We start from the raw sequence: 22,051 nt of genomic DNA on the forward strand, positions 1-22,051 counted from the left end.
GGTTTGAAGTACTGAGGGTTAGAGTATACATGCTCTCCTAGAAGAATGTAGGGTTCCACTCATGATATAAAAACTTAGAATATATAATTGGTTTCTATAAAATTAGCATTAGTGCCCGAGTCTGACATAGGAAAATAAGATTCCCAACACTAAAGACAGAAGTTACCTTTATAAGTATATGTGGTAAGTGGAACATTTCCCACTACACATTCTCATGGCTTTGCTTAACAAAAAAGTCAAGATTTTCAGAAAGCATTGGTTAGTATGGGTGGATTCTCTAATTTGAAGTTGAGAATATTAAAGAACGGGAGTTTTTCAAAGACAGAAGAATTCTCAGATGTTACCTAGAAAAATCCCATGGGTCAAGAAATATCAAAGTGCAGTGAGACACCCTTGCCCGGACTCCCTAATTCACATTTGTAGAAACCTCCCTTACTTTGGTGCCAGGATAGTCTGTGGAGTTCAGTTCATGAGAATATTTATGGGAAAGTGACATTGCTAAGACATCAATCTAATCTGTTTACTTTTATGTTGCTTTACAAGTATACATTATTAGTACAGATGAAATATAAAAAGTATAGATAAAAATGACCCTGGTTCCAGTACAGAGTTTAGTATAAGATAGTTACAGCTTTATATCTCCTGGTCATACGCAGATGTACAGAAATTATATAATGACAGAACAAAAGATATAATACCTCCATTCTTTTGATTCCTCCAACTCCTCGACCTCCATAGTAAGATGCATCCACTGTAGGCCACTTCTTTTTGGGCAAGCCATCATCCTCTTCCTCCTGCAATGAAGAATGAGAGTTAAGGTACCGTATGTGCACACAATGTCTTTTTTGGGCAGATACTGCCTGGAACCTGCCTGAAAAATAGGCACAAAAAGTGACCATGGTGCACAGCAATGTAAAACAACAATGCTGTGCACATTTCATGTTATGTGACTTTTTTTTAATTGCTTCAGAATTCAGAATCTGTGAAGTGGTTAAAGGAAGTGGCATGCTCATTCATCACTATAGTAGAAAGGACAGGGTAAAGACGCCGGTGGCGGAGCAGCAGCGAAAAACGATGGCAAAGCCAATAGTGAAGCTGCTTCAAGAAAGAGGTCACCTTTTCCTGATTTGGCTTTGCCTAGAAAAAGTCAGTGGAAGAAAAGAACACGAAGGGGCACTTTGCACACTATGACATCGCAGGTGCGATGTCGGTGGGGTCAAATTGAAAGTGAAGCACATCCGGCGTCGCAGGCGATATCATAGTGTGTAAAGCCTTTTTGATCCGATTAACGAGCGCAAAATCGTCGTAATGGTATCATCGGTGTAGCGTCGGTCATTTCCATAATTTGGAAATGACCGATGTTACGATGTTGTTCCTCGTTCCTGCGGCAGCACACATCGCTGTGTGTGAAGCCGCAGGAGTGAGGAACATCTCCTACCTGCGTCCTGCGGCTCACGCCAGCTATGCGAAGGAAGGAGGTGGGCGGGATGTTTACGTCCCACTCATCTCCGCCCCTCCGCTTCTATTGGCCGCCTGCCGTGTGACGTCGCTATGACGCCGCACGACCCGCCCCCTTAATAAGGAGGCGGGTCGCCGACCAGAGCGACATCGCAGGGCAGGTGAGTGCATGTGAAGCTGGCGTAGCGATAATGTTCGCTACACCAGCTATTACCATGATATCGCAGCTGCGACGGGGGCGTAGACTATCGCGTTCGGCATTGCAAGCATCGGCTTGCGATGTCGTAGTGTGCAAAGTGTCCCTTAAGGTTCCTTCACACTTTTTCATAGCATTTTTCCCAAGCAATTTTGCGGACTTTTTTTTTTTACATTTTTAACATGTATTTTTTTCTAATGTTTTTCAAGCTTTATGGCAAAGTCTGTAGTAAAATTGCCTACATATTGTACAAAACACATTTATGATCTTTTAGGGCTGATTAAGAGACAGAGAAGTGGACTGATTTGGCAGATTAATTAAATCAGTCAGTCCCTTTAGTTTGATGCCGACACATGTGAAGAAGAGAGTTTTCTGAAAGTATCAGAACTAATGTGAAAGAGAAGCTGCTGTGATCATCAGAGGGGGTATAAAATGGGATAAGGGTACAAGTTACGTATTTAGAGAATATTATTAAGCTCAATTAGAAAGTTAAAAAAAATATTATAAGTTCATTAATTATTAAGTTACACAACTGTCACGGCAGAGGATAGAAGCTATACCTACCGTATAGTACAATACAATGGGAAAGGGCAAAGGGGGAAGTGGTGACCCATGACAATAACCTGCAGCTCACCATCATTGCTCTCACCGATACAATACAAGCTCAGCACCTGTCGCCTAGCTGGATACCTGACCCTAGGCAACCCTCATTTGGGCCCTAATTAAGGATGGCAGGTATGAGCGCTTGTCAACACAACTAACACTTAAGGAAGACAAAAGGAAACAATACAGGAGAAACATGAATGCTACCACCTGAGCCCAGGTAGATAGCAAAAGTCAAACACTTATCTGAGGAGCAGCTACCACAGAAGTCTCTGGAACATGAAGAGGAGACGACCCCTGCAGACCACAGCCAGGAAAAATTATAAACCTCATCCAAGCCAACCCAGGGTGAGGTTAAGAAAGGACATCAGAGGCTGGCAACTGAGAAAAAAACTGACAGTTTCCCAGCATCATAGAGTCCACAGCTGCAGAAACATGGAACTGTCAGATAACACGTGCTGCCAATCTCTAGGATTTTCTAGCATTCTCTGCCACTGGATTGTCAGCTGGCCATGACACCTCCTTGACAGGCCGTGACAGCAACTTACTGTGATATACTTCAGGCCTAAAAAGTGCCCTGATTTTCAACTGAAATGTCCAGCTTGGCTTTTGAATTGAGAAGCCAGACCCTTTCTCTGTCAAAGTCGATATGTATTTACAAAAAGATTGAAATAATTTTTTATGTACCAAGAAAACCTTTCTTTTAGTGAAGGCTACAGGCAGCCATAATGCTAAGTTTTAAATCCATGCATACCCTGAGGTTTTGTAACTTTGTATGAGAAAATGAAGCTCAAACTGCTACCAATATGGGCTAAAACATTAATTAGCACAAGATTGTAAAGGCTGAACATTCACCTAGGATTATGAATGATGCTGAAATATAATATACGTGGCTCAGTTGTTGCACTTAACATTTCACAATATTATGTAGATTTGGATAATTTTCTATGAAAAACCCAGCAAATAAATAAGTGGAGCAAAAGAAAATCGATATGCTTTAAAATCCTCATGGGTCCGTTCCATTACTGTAATAAATAACCTTTAAAGCCCTGAATGGAAAAGATCCCTGTAAATTCTACTCTAGCAGCTCTTGCACAATCTGATTTATTATAAGGGGCTAAAGCAAACTTTCATTAGGATTTCGGTATTATATGTGAGGTTTGATGTAGAGTACACGCTTCACAAAAATAATTAGAGTGCGTTAGAGAAGTAGCATGCCATAAAACACCACAAAATATTCCCCGACCAGTGTAGGGTTAAATTAACTATAAACACGATTAGAGGTACCCTAACTAAAGATCAATAAAAAATATCTTTTATTTCATACATTAAATGGCAATCATTTAAAATGACAGAAAGGGATGGGAAGTAATAGTATGAGTCCTTCATATGATATAGGGTATCAGCTGGCCACGGGCTAACTGATTAACTCATTCCCATATATTGTCACTCCCTATCCCTATAACTGCTAGTTGAAATTCCCAGCTATTAGCCTGCCCGACATGTTTCGCCATTACTGGCTTCATCAGGGACTTAGGCTAAAGTGAGCCGAGAAGAGACGAGTTGAAGCTTATAAAGGCTTGGTTTTGATGTCATTAAGGCTGGTTTCAGACGTCCGTGTTTCAGGTACGTGTGACATCCGTTTTTAACACAGATGCCACACGTACCCATGTTATTATTTGCTGTTTTCCCACGGACCGTGTGCCCTATCACGAGCTCGCAAGCACACATGCAGGCATGTCTGTTTTTTCTCCGGCAGCACGGGTGTCACACGGATCGCACACTGATGTGATCCGTGTGACATCAGTGTGACACATACTGGAGAAAACACGGGTCGTTTTAATAAAAAGTTTTTCTAGATTTACCTGTATCCAGCGATGCTGTCTCTGGCTCTGCTGCCTCCCGCTCCTTATCGCTTGTAATTATACTCACTGAATATTCAGTGCCCTGTGGAGCTGGAAGCCAGAGCAGCGCTGGGGACTTCAGTGCCGGGGACCGCATCGCTGGGTGAATACAACAGAATGAGTGTGTGTGTGTGTAGTGAGAACCTGGAAGCCAGAGTATCGTGGGGACAGCATCAGGGATTCATCACAGTTCCCAATGAACTCTGATGAACCCGTGAAGCTGTAGCGCGGGTGTCGTGGGGGTCATCAGGATGTCATCAGAGTTCATTGGGAACTCCAATGACCTCCTGGATATCACTGTGCTTGCAGAATGCTCACCTGTCCCCACGATGCTCCGGCTCCCAGGTTCTGAGTGCAGTGAATAATCGATGAATATAATGAGCGGCGGTCATCAGCGCGAGGCAGCAGAGCTGGAGACAGCAGGTAAATATGGAAAATCTTTTCACAGACCCGTGTTTTCTCCAGTACCTGTCACATGTATACAAACACGGTTGTCACATGTGTGACACACGTATGACACACATATGACACACGTGTGACACATGTATGACCATAAGCATGCGTGTGACTGGTACCTGAATAAACACGGACATCTGACACCGACCTAAAGGTCATCCAATCTCTCCATCGTTAGTCAAGAATAGAACAACATCAGTCATTGAACCGCCATCACTGAGTTAACCTAAAGAGCCATAGGACCTCAATTCCTTCACTTACATTAGAGTAATTCCCATTCGTCATAATAACCCCCAAAGACAGAATTGTCACACCATATATCCAATAGTAATAGCAGTTACTTGCCTGAACTACGTACGTTCTTTCAGCCATACGCGTCTTAGCTCTGGGTCAAGCGCTACGTCATCTATCCAGTGCACATGACATTTTAAATAATTGCCATTTAATTTATGAAATAAAAGTTATATTTTATTGATCTTTAGTTAGGGTACCTCTAATTGCCTAATGGCAAATTGTGGTTAGAGAAGTAGCATGCCGCACCCCATAAATAAGGTGTAACCGAAACATGTTGGTTTTTAATGTTTTATTTCTGCTATCTGATCATGTCATGCTACTTATATTGGTTTTACCGATACAATAAAATTAATGTTTTAATTGGAAGGCACAGGAGCACTTTTTCCCATAGCTGGGGTGTCAAGACACCAGCAGAGTGAGCTAGAGTCCTGATTGGTAGAAACTGTACTGTGCAGAACCAGCCGGGGAGCTGAAGCACAGAGTGTGCTGGTGCAATACCTTATAGCACCAGCAGCGGGAGCAGGTGCCACTAGGTGTGCGGAGGATGGTAAGACAGGCCGGGTCAGATGCCGTGAGGAGCAGATGAAGATCGGAGGGACGAGCAGGAGAATGGTCGGGGTCAGGCCAAGGTTAGTACTGGGGGAAGCAAACCGAGGAGGGGAGGTAGGAGAGGGAGAGGACAAGAAGAGGGCAGGGAAGGAACAAAGGAATGTCCGGGGAAACAGACGGAGAACCAGGGGATGGAACACAGACAGAGGGAGAGAGCACAGGGGAGACGGATCAACATCAAACACTTACAGAGACCAAAAATCACAGCAGAGCCAAACTTAGTTTATAGCCGGCGTAAGTTCACTGGAGATGACCCTATTTAAAGCGTCCAGGCTCTGGAAACAAGACACAGGAGAAAGCTCCACCCCCTAGCCTGGTGGCAGGGGACGCAAAACCATTTCATTTAAAAACTGGTTGACGGTGCCCCCGGGTCCGGGACCCCTCGAGCCACAGACCGCCCGGATCCGAGCAGCTCGGCTGCCTCAGGGCGCGACATTAGCACTAGAGTTAAGCGCAGTTCGCGGTTCGAGGTTCTCCAGTTCGCGGCTCGAGTGATTTTGGGGGCTGTTCTAGATAGAACTAGAACTCGAGCTTTTTGCTAAGGCTCGATAGTTCTAGATACGTTCGAGAACGGTTCTAGCAGCAAAAAGACAAGCTAATTACTAGCTGGCTTTCCGCTGTAATAGTGTAAGTCCCTCTGTGACTCACACTATTATGAAATTTCAGTGTATAGTGTGCGGGAACAGCGCATTCAGACCACTGCTGTATGGATAATGGCGATCGCCATTTTTTTTTTTTCCTTGTCTACCTTCCCTAAGCGCGCGCGTGTAGTGGGGCGGGCTAGCATGTCAGCCAATCCCAGACACACACACAGCTAAGTGGACTTTTAGCCAGAGAAGCAACGGCATCTGTGATAGGATGTCCATGTCACATGTCCCTGCATTATAAAAACGAGTATCTGCCCGTCCGGACGCCATTATCTCTTCTGCGTCCTTGGTGTCAGTCACCACTGGCGCAGCGCCTATCTCCGATACTGCTGTATACGCTCTATACACAGCGCTGTTCAGAATAGGGATAGCACTTTCTATCAGTCCTTTTAAGGGCTAGTACCGGCAGGGTCAGAGCCATAGGTGACAGGTCCGTGAAAACAGAGTTTAACAGCTACACAAGATGACAGCGTCTGTGTAGCTAAGGTCAGGGATTTCCTCACTGCATTTCCCCATTAGGAGGGTTAGAAAGGCAGGCTTCCTTTCCTCTACCCAGAGACCCACAACCCTGCCACTGCACCCTCCTGCCCTTTGCACACTCAAACTAATTGTTACTAAGCCATTATACTAGCAAACACTGAGTGAACTTAGTGGCATCCTAAACGTGGCTGTTGGACTTCTGTATTGTCCCACTAGTGCAAAGATATTTGCAGCACGTCTGCCTGCATTGCACACTCAAACTAATTGTTACTAAGCCATTATACTAGCAAACACTGAGTGAACTTAGTGGCATCCTAAACGTGGCTGTTGGACTTCTGTATTGTCCCACTGATGCAAAGATATTTGCAGCACGTCTACCTGCATTGCACACTCAAACTCATTGTTACTAAGCCATTATACTAGCAAACACGGAGTGAACTTAGTGGCATCATAAAAGTGGCTGTTGGACTTCTGTATTGTCCCACTAGTGCCTGCATTGCACACTCAAACTCATTGTTACTAAGCTATTATACTAGCAAACACTGAGTGAACTTAGTGGCATCCTAAACGTGGCTGTTGGACTTCTGTATTGTGCCACTAGTGCAAAGATATTTGCAGCACGTCTGCCTGCATTGCACACTCAAACTCATTGTTACTAAGCCATTATACTAGCAAACACTGAGTGAAATTAGTGGCATCATAAACGTGGCTGTTGGACTTCTGTATTGTCCCACTAGTGCAAAGATATTTGCAGCACGTCTACCTGCATTGCACACTCAAACTCATTGTTACTAAGCCATTATACTAGCAAACACTGAGTGAACTTAGTGGCATCCTAAACGTGGCTGTTGGACTTCTATATCGTCCCACAAGTGCAAAGATATTTGCAGCACGTCTGCCTGCATTGCACACTCAAACTCATTGTTACTAAGCCATTATACTAGCAAACACTGAGTGAACTTAGTGGCATCCTAAACGTGACTGTTGGACTTCTGTATTGTCCCACTAGTGCAAAGATATTTGCAGCACGTCTGCCTGCATTGCACACTCAAACTCATTGTTACTAAGCCATTATACTAGCAAACACTGAGTGAACTTAGTGGCATCCTAAATGTGGCTGTTGGACTTCTGTATTGTCCCACTAGTGCAAAGATATTTGCAGCACGTCTACCTGCATTGCACACTCAAACTCATTGCTACTAAGCCATTATACTAGTAAACACTGAGTGAACTTAGTGGCATCATTAAAGTGGCTGTTGGACTTCTGTATAGTCCCACTAGTGCAAAGATATTTCCAGCACGTCTGCCTGCATTGCACACTGAAACACATTGTTACTAAGCCATTATACTAGCAAACACTGAGTGAACTTAGTGGCATCATAAAAGTGGCTGTTGGACTTCTGTATTGTCCCACTAGTGCAAAGATATTTGCAGCACATCTGCCTGCATTGCACACTCAAACTCATTGTTACTAAGCCATTATACTAGCAAACACTGAGTGAACTTAGTGGCATCCTAAACGTGGCTGTTGGACTTCTGTATTGTCCCACTAGTGCAAAGATATTTGCAGCACGTCTACCTGCATTGCACACTCAAACTCATTATTACTAAGCCATTATACTAGCAAACACTGAGTGAACTTAGTGGCATCATAAACGTGGCTGTTGGACTTCTGTATCGTCCCACTAGTGCAAAGATATTTTCAGCACGTCTACCTGCATTGCACACTCAAACTCATTATTACTAAGCCATTATACTAGCAAACACTGAGTGAACTTAGTGGCATCATAAACGTGGCTGTTGGACTTCTGTATCGTCCCACTAGTGCAAAGATATTTGCAGCACGTCTACCTGCATTGCACACTGAAACTCATTGTTACTAAGCCATTATACTAGCAAACACTGAGTGAACTTAGTGGCATCATAAAAGTGGCTGTTGGACTTCTGTATAGTCCCACTAGTGCAAAGAAATTTGCAGCACGTCTACCTGCATTGCACACTCAAACTCATTGTTACTAAGCCATTATACTAGCAAACACTGAGTGAACTTAGTGGCATCCTAAACGTGGCTGTTGGACTTCTGTATTGTCCCACTAGTGCAGAGATATTTGCAGCACGTCTGCCTGCATTGCACACTCAAACTCATTGTTACTAAGCCATTATACTAGCAAACACTGAGTGAACTTAGTGGCATCCTAAATGTGGCTGTAGGACTTCTGTATTGTCACACTAGTGCAAAGATATTTGCAGCACGTCTACCTGCATTGCACACTCAAACTCATTGTTACTAAGCCATTATACTAGCAAACACTGAGTGAACTTAGTGGCATCATAAACGTGGCTGTTGGACTTCTGTATTGTCCCACTAGTGCAAAGATATTTGCAGCACGTCTGCCTGCATTGCACACTCAAACTCATTGTTACTAAGCCATTATACTAGCAAACACTGAGTGAACTTAATGGCATCCTAAACGTGGCTGTTGGACTTCTGTATTGTCCCACTAGTGCAAAGAAATTTGCAGCACGTCTACCTGCATTGCACACTCAAACTCATTGTTACTAAGCCATTATACTAGTAAACACTGAGTGAACTTAGTGGCATCATAAAAGTGGCTGTTGGACTTCTGTATTGTCCCACTAGTGCAAAGATATTTGCAGCACGTCTACCTGCATTGCACACTCAAACTCATTATTACTAAGCCATTATACTAGCAAACACTGAGTGAACTTAGTGGCATCATAAACGTGGCTGTTGGACTTCTGTATTGTCCCACTAGTGCAAAGATATTTGCGGCACGTCTACCTGCATTGCACACTCAAACTCATTCTTACTAAGCGATTATGCTAGCAAACACTGAGTGAACTTAGTGGCATCCTAAATGTGGCTGTTGGACTTCTGTATTGTCCCACTAGTGCAAAGATATTTGCAGCACGTCTGCCTGCATTGCACACTCAAACTCATTATTACTAAGCCATTATACTAGTAAACACTGAGTGAACTTCGTGGCATCATTAAAGTGGCTGTTGGACTTCTGTATAGTCCCACTAGTGCAAAGATATTTCCAGCACGTCTGCCTGCATTGCACACTGAAACTCATTGTTACTAAGCCATTATACTAGCAAACAATGAGTGAACTTAGTGGCATCATAAAAGTGGCTGTTGGACTTCTGTATTGTCCCACTAGTGCAAAGATATTTGCAGCACATCTGCCTGCATTGCACACTCAAACTCATTGTTACTAAGCCATTATACTAGCAAACACTGAGTGAAATTAGTGGCATCCTAAACGTGGCTGTTGGACTTCTGTATTGTCCCACTAGTGCAAAGATATTTGCAGCACGTCTACCTGCATTGCACACTCAAACTCATTATTACTAAGCCATTATACTAGCAAACACTGAGTGAACTTAGTGGCATCATAAACGTGGTTGTTGGACTTCTGTATCGTCCCACTAGTGCAAAGATATTTGCAGCACGTCTACCTGCATTGCACACTGAAACTCATTGTTACTAAGCCATTATACTAGCAAACACTGAGTGAACTTAGTGGCATCATAAAAGTGGCTGTTGGACTTCTGTATTGTCCCACTAGTGCAAAGATATTTGCGGCACGTCTACCTGCATTGCACACTCAAACTCATTATTACTAAGCCATTATACTAGCAAACACTGAGTGAACTTAGTGGCATCATAAACGTGGCTGTTGGACTTCTGTATTGTCCCACTAGTGCAAAGATATTTGCAGCACGTCTACCTGCATTGCACACTCAAACTCATTGTTACTAAGCCATTATACTAGCAAACACTGAGTGAACTTAGTGGCATCATAAACGTGGCTGCTGGACTTCTGTATTGTCCCACTAGTGCAAAAATATTTGCAGCACGTCTGCCTGCATTGCACACTCAAACTCATTGTTACTAAGCCATTATACTAGCAAACACTGAGTGAACTTAATGGCATCCTAAACGTGGCTGTTGGACTTCTGTATTGTCCCACTAGTGCAACGAAATTTGCAGCACGTCTACCAGCATTGCACACTCCAACTCATTGTAACTAAGCCATTATACTAGCAAACACTGAGTGAACTTAGTGGCATCATAAAAGTGGCTGTTGGACTTTTGTATTGTCCCACTAGTGCAAAGATATTTACAGCACGTCTACCAGCATTGCACACTCCAACTCATTGTAACTAAGCCATTATACTAGCAAACACTGAGTGAACTTAGTGGCATCATAAACATGGCTGTTGGACTTCTGTATTGTCCCACTAGTGCAAAGATATTTGCAGCACGTCTACCTGCATTGCACACTCAAACTCATTATTACTAAGCCATTATACTAGCAAACACTGAGTGAACTTAGTGGCATCATAAACGTGGCTGTTGGACTTCTGTATTGTCCCACTAGTGCAAAGATATTTGCAGCACGTCTACCTGCATTGCACACTCAAACTCATTCTTACTAAGCGATTATGCTAGCAAACACTGAGTGAACTTAGTGGCATCCTAAACGTGGCTGTTGGACTTCTGTATTGTCCCACTAGTGCAAAGATATTTGCAGCACGTCTGCCTGCATTGCACACTCAAACTCATTGTTACTAAGCCATTATACTAGCAAACACTGAGTGAACTTAGTGGCATCCTAAATGTGGCTGTTGGACTTCTGTATTGTCCCACTAGTGCAAAGATATTTGCAGCACGTCTACCTGCATTGCACACTCAAACTCATTGCTACTAAGCCATTATACTAGCAAACACTGAGTGAACTTAGTGGCATCATAAACGTGGCTGTTGGACTTCTGTATTGTCCCACTAGTGCAAAGATATTTGCAGCACGTCTGCCTGCATTGCACACTCAAACTCATTGTTACTAAGCCATTATACTAGTAAACACTGAGTGAACTTAGTGGCATCATTAAAGTGGCTGTTGGACTTCTGTATAGTCCCACTAGTGCAAAGATATTTCCAGCACGTCTGCCTGCATTGCACACTGAAACTCATTGTTACTAAGCCATTATACTAGCAAACACTGAGTGAACTTAGTGGCATCATAAAAGTGGCTGTTGGACTTCTGTATTGTCCCACTAGTGCAAAGATATTTGCAGCACATCTGCCTGCATTGCACACTCAAACTCATTGTTACTAAGCCATTATACTAGCAAACACTGAGTGAACTTAGTGGCATCCTAAACGTGGCTGTTGGACTTCTGTATTGTCCCACTAGTGCAAAGATATTTGCAGCACGTCTGCCTGCATTGCACACTGAAACTCATTATTACTAAGCCATTATACTAGCAAACACTGAGTGAACTTAGTGGCATCATAAACGTGGCTGTTGGACTTCTGTATTGTCCCACTAGTGCAAAGATATTTGCAGCACGTCTACCTGCATTGCACACTGAAACTCATTGTTACTAAGCCATTATACTAGCAAACACTGAGTGAACTTAGTGGCATCATAAAAGTGGCTGTTGGACTTCTGTATTGTCCCACTAGTGCAAAGATATTTGCAGCACGTCTACCTGCATTGCACACTGAAACTCATTGTTACTAAGCCATTATACTAGCAAACACTGAGTGAACTTAGTGGCATCATAAAAGTGGCTGTTGGACTTCTGTATTGTCCCACTAGTGCAAAGATATTTGCGGCACGTCTACCTGCATTGCACACTCAAACTCATTATTACTAAGCCATTATACTAGCAAACACTGAGTGAACTTAGTGGCATACTAAATGTGGCTGTTGGACTTCTGTATTGTCCCACTAGTGCAAAGATATTTGCAGCACGTCTACCTGCATTGCACACTCAAACTCATTGCTACTAAGCCATTATACTAGTAAACACTGAGTGAACTTCGTGGCATCATTAAAGTGGCTGTTGGACTTCTGTATAGTCCCACTAGTGCAAAGATATTTCCAGCACGTCTGCCTGCATTGCACACTGAAACTCATTGTTACTAAGCCATTATACTAGCAAATACTGAACTGAGTGAACTTAGTGGCATCATAAAAGTGGCTGTTGGACTTCTGTATTGTCCCACTAGTGCAAAGATATTTGCAGCACGTCTACCTGCATTGCACACTCAAACTCATTATTACTAAGCCATTATACTAGTAAACACTGAGTGAACTTCGTGGCATCATTAAAGTGGCTGTTTGACTTCTGTATAGTCCCACTAGTGCAAAGATATTTCCAGCACGTCTGCCTGCATTGCACACTGAAACTCATTGTTACTAAGCCATTATACTAGCAAACAATGAGTGAACTTAGTGGCATCATAAAAGTGGCTGTTGGACTTCTGTATTGTCCCACTAGTGCAAAGAAGTTTGCAGCACATCTGCCTGCATTGCACACTCAAACTCATTGTTACTAAGCCATTATACTAGCAAACACTGAGTGAAATTAGTGGCATCCTAAACGTGGCTGTTGGACTTCTGTATTGTCCCACTAGTGCAAAGATATTTGCAGCACGTCTACCTGCATTGCACACTCAAACTCATTATTACTAAGCCATTATACTAGCAAACACTGAGTGAACTTAGTGGCATCATAAACGTGGCTGTTGGACTTCTGTATCGTCCCACTAGTGCAAAGATATTTGCAGCACGTCTACCTGCATTGCACACTGAAACTCATTGTTACTAAGCCATTATACTAGCAAACACTGAGTGAACTTAGTGGCATCATAAAAGTGGCTGTTGGACTTCTGTATTGTCCCACTAGTGCAAAGATATTTGCGGCACGTCTACCTGCATTGCACACTCAAACTCATTATTACTAAGCCATTATACTAGCAAACACTGAGTGAACTTAGTGGCATCATAAACGTGGCTGTTGGACTTCTGTATTGTCCCACTAGTGCAAAGATATTTGCAGCACGTCTACCTGCATTGCACACTCAAACTCATTGTTACTAAGCCATTATACTAGCAAACACTGAGTGAACTTAGTGGCATCATAAACGTGGCTGCTGGACTTCTGTATTGTCCCACTAGTGCAAAAATATTTGCAGCACGTCTGCCTGCATTGCACACTCAAACTCATTGTTACTAAGCCATTATACTAGCAAACACTGAGTGAACTTAATGGCATCCTAAACGTGGCTGTTGGACTTCTGTATTGTCCCACTAGTGCAAAGAAATTTGCAGCACGTCTACCAGCATTGCACACTCCAACTCATTGTAACTAAGCCATTATACTAGCAAACACTGAGTGAACTTAGTGGCATCATAAAAGTGGCTGTTGGACTTTTGTATTGTCCCACTAGTGCAAAGATATTTACAGCACGTCTACCAGCATTGCACACTCCAACTCATTGTAACTAAGCCATTATACTAGCAAACACTGAGTGAACTTAGTGGCATCATTAAAGTGGCTGTTGGACTTCTGTATAGTCCCACTAGTGCAAAGATATTTCCAGCACGTCTGCCTGCATTGCACACTGAAACTCATTGTTACTAAGCCATTATACTAGCAAACACTGAGTGAACTTAGTGGCATCATAAAAGTGGCTGTTGGACTTCTGTATTGTCCCACTAGTGCAAAGATATTTGCAGCACATCTGCCTGCATTGCACACTCAAACTCATTGTTACTAAGCCATTATACTAGCAAACACTGAGTGAACTTAGTGGCATCCTAAACGTGGCTGTTGGACTTCTGTATTGTCCCACTAGTGCAAAGATATTTGCAGCACGTCTGCCTGCATTGCACACTGAAACTCATTATTACTAAGCCATTATACTAGCAAACACTGAGTGAACTTAGTGGCATCATAAACGTGGCTGTTGGACTTCTGTATTGTCCCACTAGTGCAAAGATATTTGCAGCACGTCTACCTGCATTGCACACTGAAACTCATTGTTACTAAGCCATTATACTAGCAAACACTGAGTGAACTTAGTGGCATCATAAAAGTGGCTGTTGGACTTCTGTATTGTCCCACTAGTGCAAAGATATTTGCAGCACGTCTACCTGCATTGCACACTGAAACTCATTGTTACTAAGCCATTATACTAGCAAACACTGAGTGAACTTAGTGGCATCATAAAAGTGGCTGTTGGACTTCTGTATTGTCCCACTAGTGCAAAGATATTTGCGGCACGTCTACCTGCATTGCACACTCAAACTCATTATTACTAAGCCATTATACTAGCAAACACTGAGTGAACTTAGTGGCATCATAAACGTGGCTGTTGGACTTCTGTATTGTCCCACTAGTGCAAAGATATTTGCAGCACGTCTACCTGCATTGCACACTCAAACTCATTGTTACTAAGCCATTATACTAGCAAACACTGAGTGAACTTAGTGGCATCATAAACGTGGCTGCTGGACTTCTGTATTGTCCCACTAGTGCAAAAATATTTGCAGCACGTCTGCCTGCATTGCACACTCAAACTCATTGTTACTAAGCCATTATACTAGCAAACACTGAGTGAACTTAATGGCATCCTAAACGTGGCTGTTGGACTTCTGTATTGTCCCACTAGTGCAACGAAATTTGCAGCACGTCTACCAGCATTGCACACTCCAACTCATTGTAACTAAGCCATTATACTAGCAAACACTGAGTGAACTTAGTGGCATCATAAAAGTGGCTGTTGGACTTTTGTATTGTCCCACTAGTGCAAAGATATTTACAGCACGTCTACCAGCATTGCACACTCCAACTCATTGTAACTAAGCCATTATACTAGCAAACACTGAGTGAACTTAGTGGCATCATAAACATGGCTGTTGGACTTCTGTATTGTCCCACTAGTGCAAAGATATTTGCAGCACGTCTACCTGCATTGCACACTCAAACTCATTATTACTAAGCCATTATACTAGCAAACACTGAGTGAACTTAGTGGCATCATAAACGTGGCTGTTGGACTTCTGTATTGTCCCACTAGTGCAAAGATATTTGCAGCACGTCTACCTGCATTGCACACTCAAACTCATTCTTACTAAGCGATTATGCTAGCAAACACTGAGTGAACTTAGTGGCATCCTAAACGTGGCTGTTGGACTTCTGTATTGTCCCACTAGTGCAAAGATATTTGCAGCACGTCTGCCTGCATTGCACACTCAAACTCATTGTTACTAAGCCATTATACTAGCAAACACTGAGTGAACTTAGTGGCATCCTAAATGTGGCTGTTGGACTTCTGTATTGTCCCACTAGTGCAAAGATATTTGCAGCACGTCTACCTGCATTGCACACTCAAACTCATTGCTACTAAGCCATTATACTAGCAAACACTGAGTGAACTTAGTGGCATCATAAACGTGGCTGTTGGACTTCTGTATTGTCCCACTAGTGCAAAGATATTTGCAGCACGTCTGCCTGCATTGCACACTCAAACTCATTGTTACTAAGCCATTATACTAGTAAACACTGAGTGAACTTAGTGGCATCATTAAAGTGGCTGTTGGACTTCTGTATAGTCCCACTAGTGCAAAGATATTTCCAGCACGTCTGCCTGCATTGCACACTGAAACTCATTGTTACTAAGCCATTATACTAGCAAACACTGAGTGAACTTAGTGGCATCATAAAAGTGGCTGTTGGACTTCTGTATTGTCCCACTAGTGCAAAGATATTTGCAGCACATCTGCCTGCATTGCACACTCAAACTCATTGTTACTAAGCCATTATACTAGCAAACACTGAGTGAACTTAGTGGCATCCTAAACGTGGCTGTTGGACTTCTGTATTGTCCCACTAGTGCAAAGATATTTGCAGCACGTCTGCCTGCATTGCACACTGAAACTCATTATTACTAAGCCATTATACTAGCAAACACTGAGTGAACTTAGTGGCATCATAAACGTGGCTGTTGGACTTCTGTATTGTCCCACTAGTGCAAAGATATTTGCAGCACGTCTACCTGCATTGCACACTGAAACTCATTGTTACTAAGCCATTATACTAGCAAACACTGAGTGAACTTAGTGGCATCATAAAAGTGGCTGTTGGACTTCTGTATTGTCCCACTAGTGCAAAGATATTTGCAGCACGTCTACCTGCATTGCACACTGAAACTCATTGTTACTAAGCCATTATACTAGCAAACACTGAGTGAACTTAGTGGCATCATAAAAGTGGCTGTTGGACTTCTGTATTGTCCCACTAGTGCAAAGATATTTGCGGCACGTCTACCTGCATTGCACACTCAAACTCATTATTACTAAGCCATTATACTAGCAAACACTGAGTGAACTTAGTGGCATACTAAATGTGGCTGTTGGACTTCTGTATTGTCCCACTAGTGCAAAGATATTTGCAGCACGTCTACCTGCATTGCACACTCAAACTCATTGCTACTAAGCCATTATACTAGTAAACACTGAGTGAACTTCGTGGCATCATTAAAGTGGCTGTTGGACTTCTGTATAGTCCCACTAGTGCAAAGATATTTCCAGCACGTCTGCCTGCATTGCACACTGAAACTCATTGTTACTAAGCCATTATACTAGCAAATACTGAACTGAGTGAACTTAGTGGCATCATAAAAGTGGCTGTTGGACTTCTGTATTGTCCCACTAGTGCAAAGATATTTGCAGCACGTCTACCTGCATTGCACACTCAAACTCATTATTACTAAGCCATTATACTAGTAAACACTGAGTGAACTTCGTGGCATCATTAAAGTGGCTGTTTGACTTCTGTATAGTCCCACTAGTGCAAAGATATTTCCAGCACGTCTGCCTGCATTGCACACTGAAACTCATTGTTACTAAGCCATTATACTAGCAAACAATGAGTGAACTTAGTGGCATCATAAAAGTGGCTGTTGGACTTCTGTATTGTCCCACTAGTGCAAAGAAGTTTGCAGCACATCTGCCTGCATTGCACACTCAAACTCATTGTTACTAAGCCATTATACTAGCAAACACTGAGTGAAATTAGTGGCATCCTAAACGTGGCTGTTGGACTTCTGTATTGTCCCACTAGTGCAAAGATATTTGCAGCACGTCTACCTGCATTGCACACTCAAACTCATTATTACTAAGCCATTATACTAGCAAACACTGAGTGAACTTAGTGGCATCATAAACGTGGCTGTTGGACTTCTGTATCGTCCCACTAGTGCAAAGATATTTGCAGCACGTCTACCTGCATTGCACACTGAAACTCATTGTTACTAAGCCATTATACTAGCAAACACTGAGTGAACTTAGTGGCATCATAAAAGTGGCTGTTGGACTTCTGTATTGTCCCACTAGTGCAAAGATATTTGCGGCACGTCTACCTGCATTGCACACTCAAACTCATTATTACTAAGCCATTATACTAGCAAACACTGAGTGAACTTAGTGGCATCATAAACGTGGCTGTTGGACTTCTGTATTGTCCCACTAGTGCAAAGATATTTGCAGCACGTCTACCTGCATTGCACACTCAAACTCATTGTTACTAAGCCATTATACTAGCAAACACTGAGTGAACTTAGTGGCATCATAAACGTGGCTGCTGGACTTCTGTATTGTCCCACTAGTGCAAAAATATTTGCAGCACGTCTGCCTGCATTGCACACTCAAACTCATTGTTACTAAGCCATTATACTAGCAAACACTGAGTGAACTTAATGGCATCCTAAACGTGGCTGTTGGACTTCTGTATTGTCCCACTAGTGCAAAGAAATTTGCAGCACGTCTACCAGCATTGCACACTCCAACTCATTGTAACTAAGCCATTATACTAGCAAACACTGAGTGAACTTAGTGGCATCATAAAAGTGGCTGTTGGACTTTTGTATTGTCCCACTAGTGCAAAGATATTTACAGCACGTCTACCAGCATTGCACACTCCAACTCATTGTAACTAAGCCATTATACTAGCAAACACTGAGTGAACTTAGTGGCATCATTAAAGTGGCTGTTGGACTTCTGTATAGTCCCACTAGTGCAAAGATATTTCCAGCACGTCTGCCTGCATTGCACACTGAAACTCATTGTTACTAAGCCATTATACTAGCAAACACTGAGTGAACTTAGTGGCATCATAAAAGTGGCTGTTGGACTTCTGTATTGTCCCACTAGTGCAAAGATATTTGCAGCACATCTGCCTGCATTGCACACTCAAACTCATTGTTACTAAGCCATTATACTAGCAAACACTGAGTGAACTTAGTGGCATCCTAAACGTGGCTGTTGGACTTCTGTATTGTCCCACTAGTGCAAAGATATTTGCAGCACGTCTGCCTGCATTGCACACTGAAACTCATTATTACTAAGCCATTATACTAGCAAACACTGAGTGAACTTAGTGGCATCATAAACGTGGCTGTTGGACTTCTGTATTGTCCCACTAGTGCAAAGATATTTGCAGCACGTCTACCTGCATTGCACACTGAAACTCATTGTTACTAAGCCATTATACTAGCAAACACTGAGTGAACTTAGTGGCATCATAAAAGTGGCTGTTGGACTTCTGTATTGTCCCACTAGTGCAAAGATATTTGCAGCACGTCTACCTGCATTGCACACTGAAACTCATTGTTACTAAGCCATTATACTAGCAAACACTGAGTGAACTTAGTGGCATCATAAAAGTGGCTGTTGGACTTCTGTATTGTCCCACTAGTGCAAAGATATTTGCGGCACGTCTACCTGCATTGCACACTCAAACTCATTATTACTAAGCCATTATACTAGCAAACACTGAGTGAACTTAGTGGCATACTAAATGTGGCTGTTGGACTTCTGTATTGTCCCACTAGTGCAAAGATATTTGCAGCACGTCTACCTGCATTGCACACTCAAACTCATTGCTACTAAGCCATTATACTAGTAAACACTGAGTGAACTTCGTGGCATCATTAAAGTGGCTGTTGGACTTCTGTATAGTCCCACTAGTGCAAAGATATTTCCAGCACGTCTGCCTGCATTGCACACTGAAACTCATTGTTACTAAGCCATTATACTAGCAAATACTGAACTGAGTGAACTTAGTGGCATCATAAAAGTGGCTGTTGGACTTCTGTATTGTCCCACTAGTGCAAAGATATTTGCAGCACATCTGCCTGCATTGCACACTCAAACTCATTGTTACTAAGCCATTATACTAGCAAACACTGAGTGAACTTAGTGGCATCCTAAACGTGGCTGTTGGACTTCTGTATTGTCCCACTAGTGCAAAGATATTTGCAGCACGTCTACCTGCATTGCACACTCAAACTCATTATTACTAAGCCATTATACTAGCAAACACTGAGTGAACTTAGTGGCATCATAAATGTGGCTGTTGGACTTCTGTATCGTCCCACTAGTGCAAAGATATTTGCAGCACGTCTACCTGCATTGCACACTGAAACTCATTGTTACTAAGCCATTATACTAGCAAACACTGAGTGAACTTAGTGGCATCATAAAAGTGGCTGTTGGACTTCTGTATTGTCCCACTAGTGCAAAGATATTTGCGGCACGTCTACCTGCATTGCACACTCAAACTCATTATTACTAAGCCATTATACTAGCAAACACTGAGTGAACTTAGTGGCATCATAAACGTGGCTGTTGGACTTCTGTATTGTCCCACTAGTGCAAAGATATTTGCAGCACGTCTACCTGCATTGCACACTCAAACTCATTGTTACTAAGCCATTATACTAGCAAACACCGAGTGAACTTAGTGGCATCATAAACGTGGCTGCTGGACTTCTGTATTGTCCCACTAGTGCAAAGATATTTGCAGCACGTCTGCCTGCATTGCACACTCAAACTCATTGTTACTAAGCCATTATACTAGCAAACACTGAGTGAACTTAATGGCATCCTAAACGTGGCTGTTGGACTTCTGTATTGTCCCACTAGTGCAAAGAAATTTGCAGCACGTCTGCCTGCATTGCACACTCCAACTCATTATAACTAAGCCATTATACTAGCAAACACTGAGTGAACTTAGTGGCATCATAAAAGTGGCTGTTGGACTTTTGTATTGTCCCACTAGTGCAAAGATATTTACAGCACGTCTACCAGCATTGCACACTCCAACTCATTGTAACTAAGCCATTATACTAGCAAACACTGAGTGAACTTAGTGGCATCATAAAAGTGGCTGTTGGACTTTTGTATTGTCCCACTAGTGCAAAGATATTTACAGCACGTCTACCTGCATTGCACACTCAAACTCATTGTTACTAAGCCATTATACTAGTAAACACTGAGTGAACTTAGTGGCATCATAAAAGTGGCTGTTGGACTTCTGTATTGTCCCACTAGTGCAAAGATATTTGCAGCTCGTCTACCTGCATTGCACACTCAAACTCATTGCTACTAAGGCATTATACTAGCAAACACTGAGTGAACTTAGTGGCATCATAAACATGGCTGTTGGACTTCTGTATTGTCCCACTAGTGCAAAGATATTTGCAGCACGTCTACCTGCATTGCACACTCAAACTCATTATTACTAAGCCATTATACTAGCAAACACTGAGTGAACTTAGTGGCATCATAAACGTGGCTGTTGGACTTCTGTATTGTCCCACTAGTGCAAAGATATTTGCAGCACGTCTGCCTGCATTGCACACTCAAACTCATTATTACTAAGCCATTATACTAGCAAACACTGAGTGAACTTAGTGGCATCATAAACGTGGCTGTTGGACTTCTGTATTGTCCCACTAGTGCAAAGATATTTGCAGCACGTCTGCCTGCATTGCACACTCAAACTCATTGTTACTAAGCCATTATACTAGCAAACACTGAGTGAACTTAGTGGCATCCTAAATGTGGCTGTTGGACTTCTGTATTGTCCCACTAGTGCAAAGATATTTGCAGCACGTCTACCTGCATTGCACACTCAAACTCATTGCTACTAAGCCATTATACTAGCAAACACTGAGTGAACTTAGTGGCATCATAAACGTGGCTGTTGGACTTCTGTATTGTCCCACTAGTGCAAAGATATTTGCAGCACGTCTGCCTGCATTGCACACTCAAACTCATTGTTACTAAGCCATTATACTAGTAAACACTGAGTGAACTTAGTGGCATCATTAAAGTGGCTGTTGGACTTCTGTATAGTCCCACTAGTGCAAAGATATTTCCAGCACGTCTGCCTGCATTGCACACTGAAACTCATTGTTACTAAGCCATTATACTAGCAAACACTGAGTGAACTTAGTGGCATCATAAAAGTGGCTGTTGGACTTCTGTATTGTCCCACTAGTGCAAAGATATTTGCAGCACATCTGCCTGCATTGCACACTCAAACTCATTGTTACTAAGCCATTATACTAGCAAACACTGAGTGAACTTAGTGGCATCCTAAACGTGGCTGTTGGACTTCTGTATTGTCCCACTAGTGCAAAGATATTTGCAGCACGTCTGCCTGCATTGCACACTGAAACTCATTATTACTAAGCCATTATACTAGCAAACACTGAGTGAACTTAGTGGCATCAT

General features: G+C 42.6%; 1 protein-coding gene across 1 annotated transcript in view; it reads right to left on the reverse strand.

The window, feature by feature from the left end:
* Positions 1-22,051, reverse strand: part of ANTXR1 (ANTXR cell adhesion molecule 1) — a 336,918-nt gene that overhangs the window by 97,941 nt on the left and 216,926 nt on the right. The window contains exon 15 of the mRNA XM_075346171.1: positions 699-794. Coding sequence (XP_075202286.1) covers positions 699-794 — 96 coding nt within the window. The remainder of the gene's footprint in view (positions 1-698; positions 795-22,051) is intronic.

This window comes from Anomaloglossus baeobatrachus, chromosome 4 (assembly GCF_048569485.1).
Source record: "Anomaloglossus baeobatrachus isolate aAnoBae1 chromosome 4, aAnoBae1.hap1, whole genome shotgun sequence".
Taxonomy (NCBI): Eukaryota; Metazoa; Chordata; class Amphibia; order Anura; family Aromobatidae; genus Anomaloglossus; species Anomaloglossus baeobatrachus.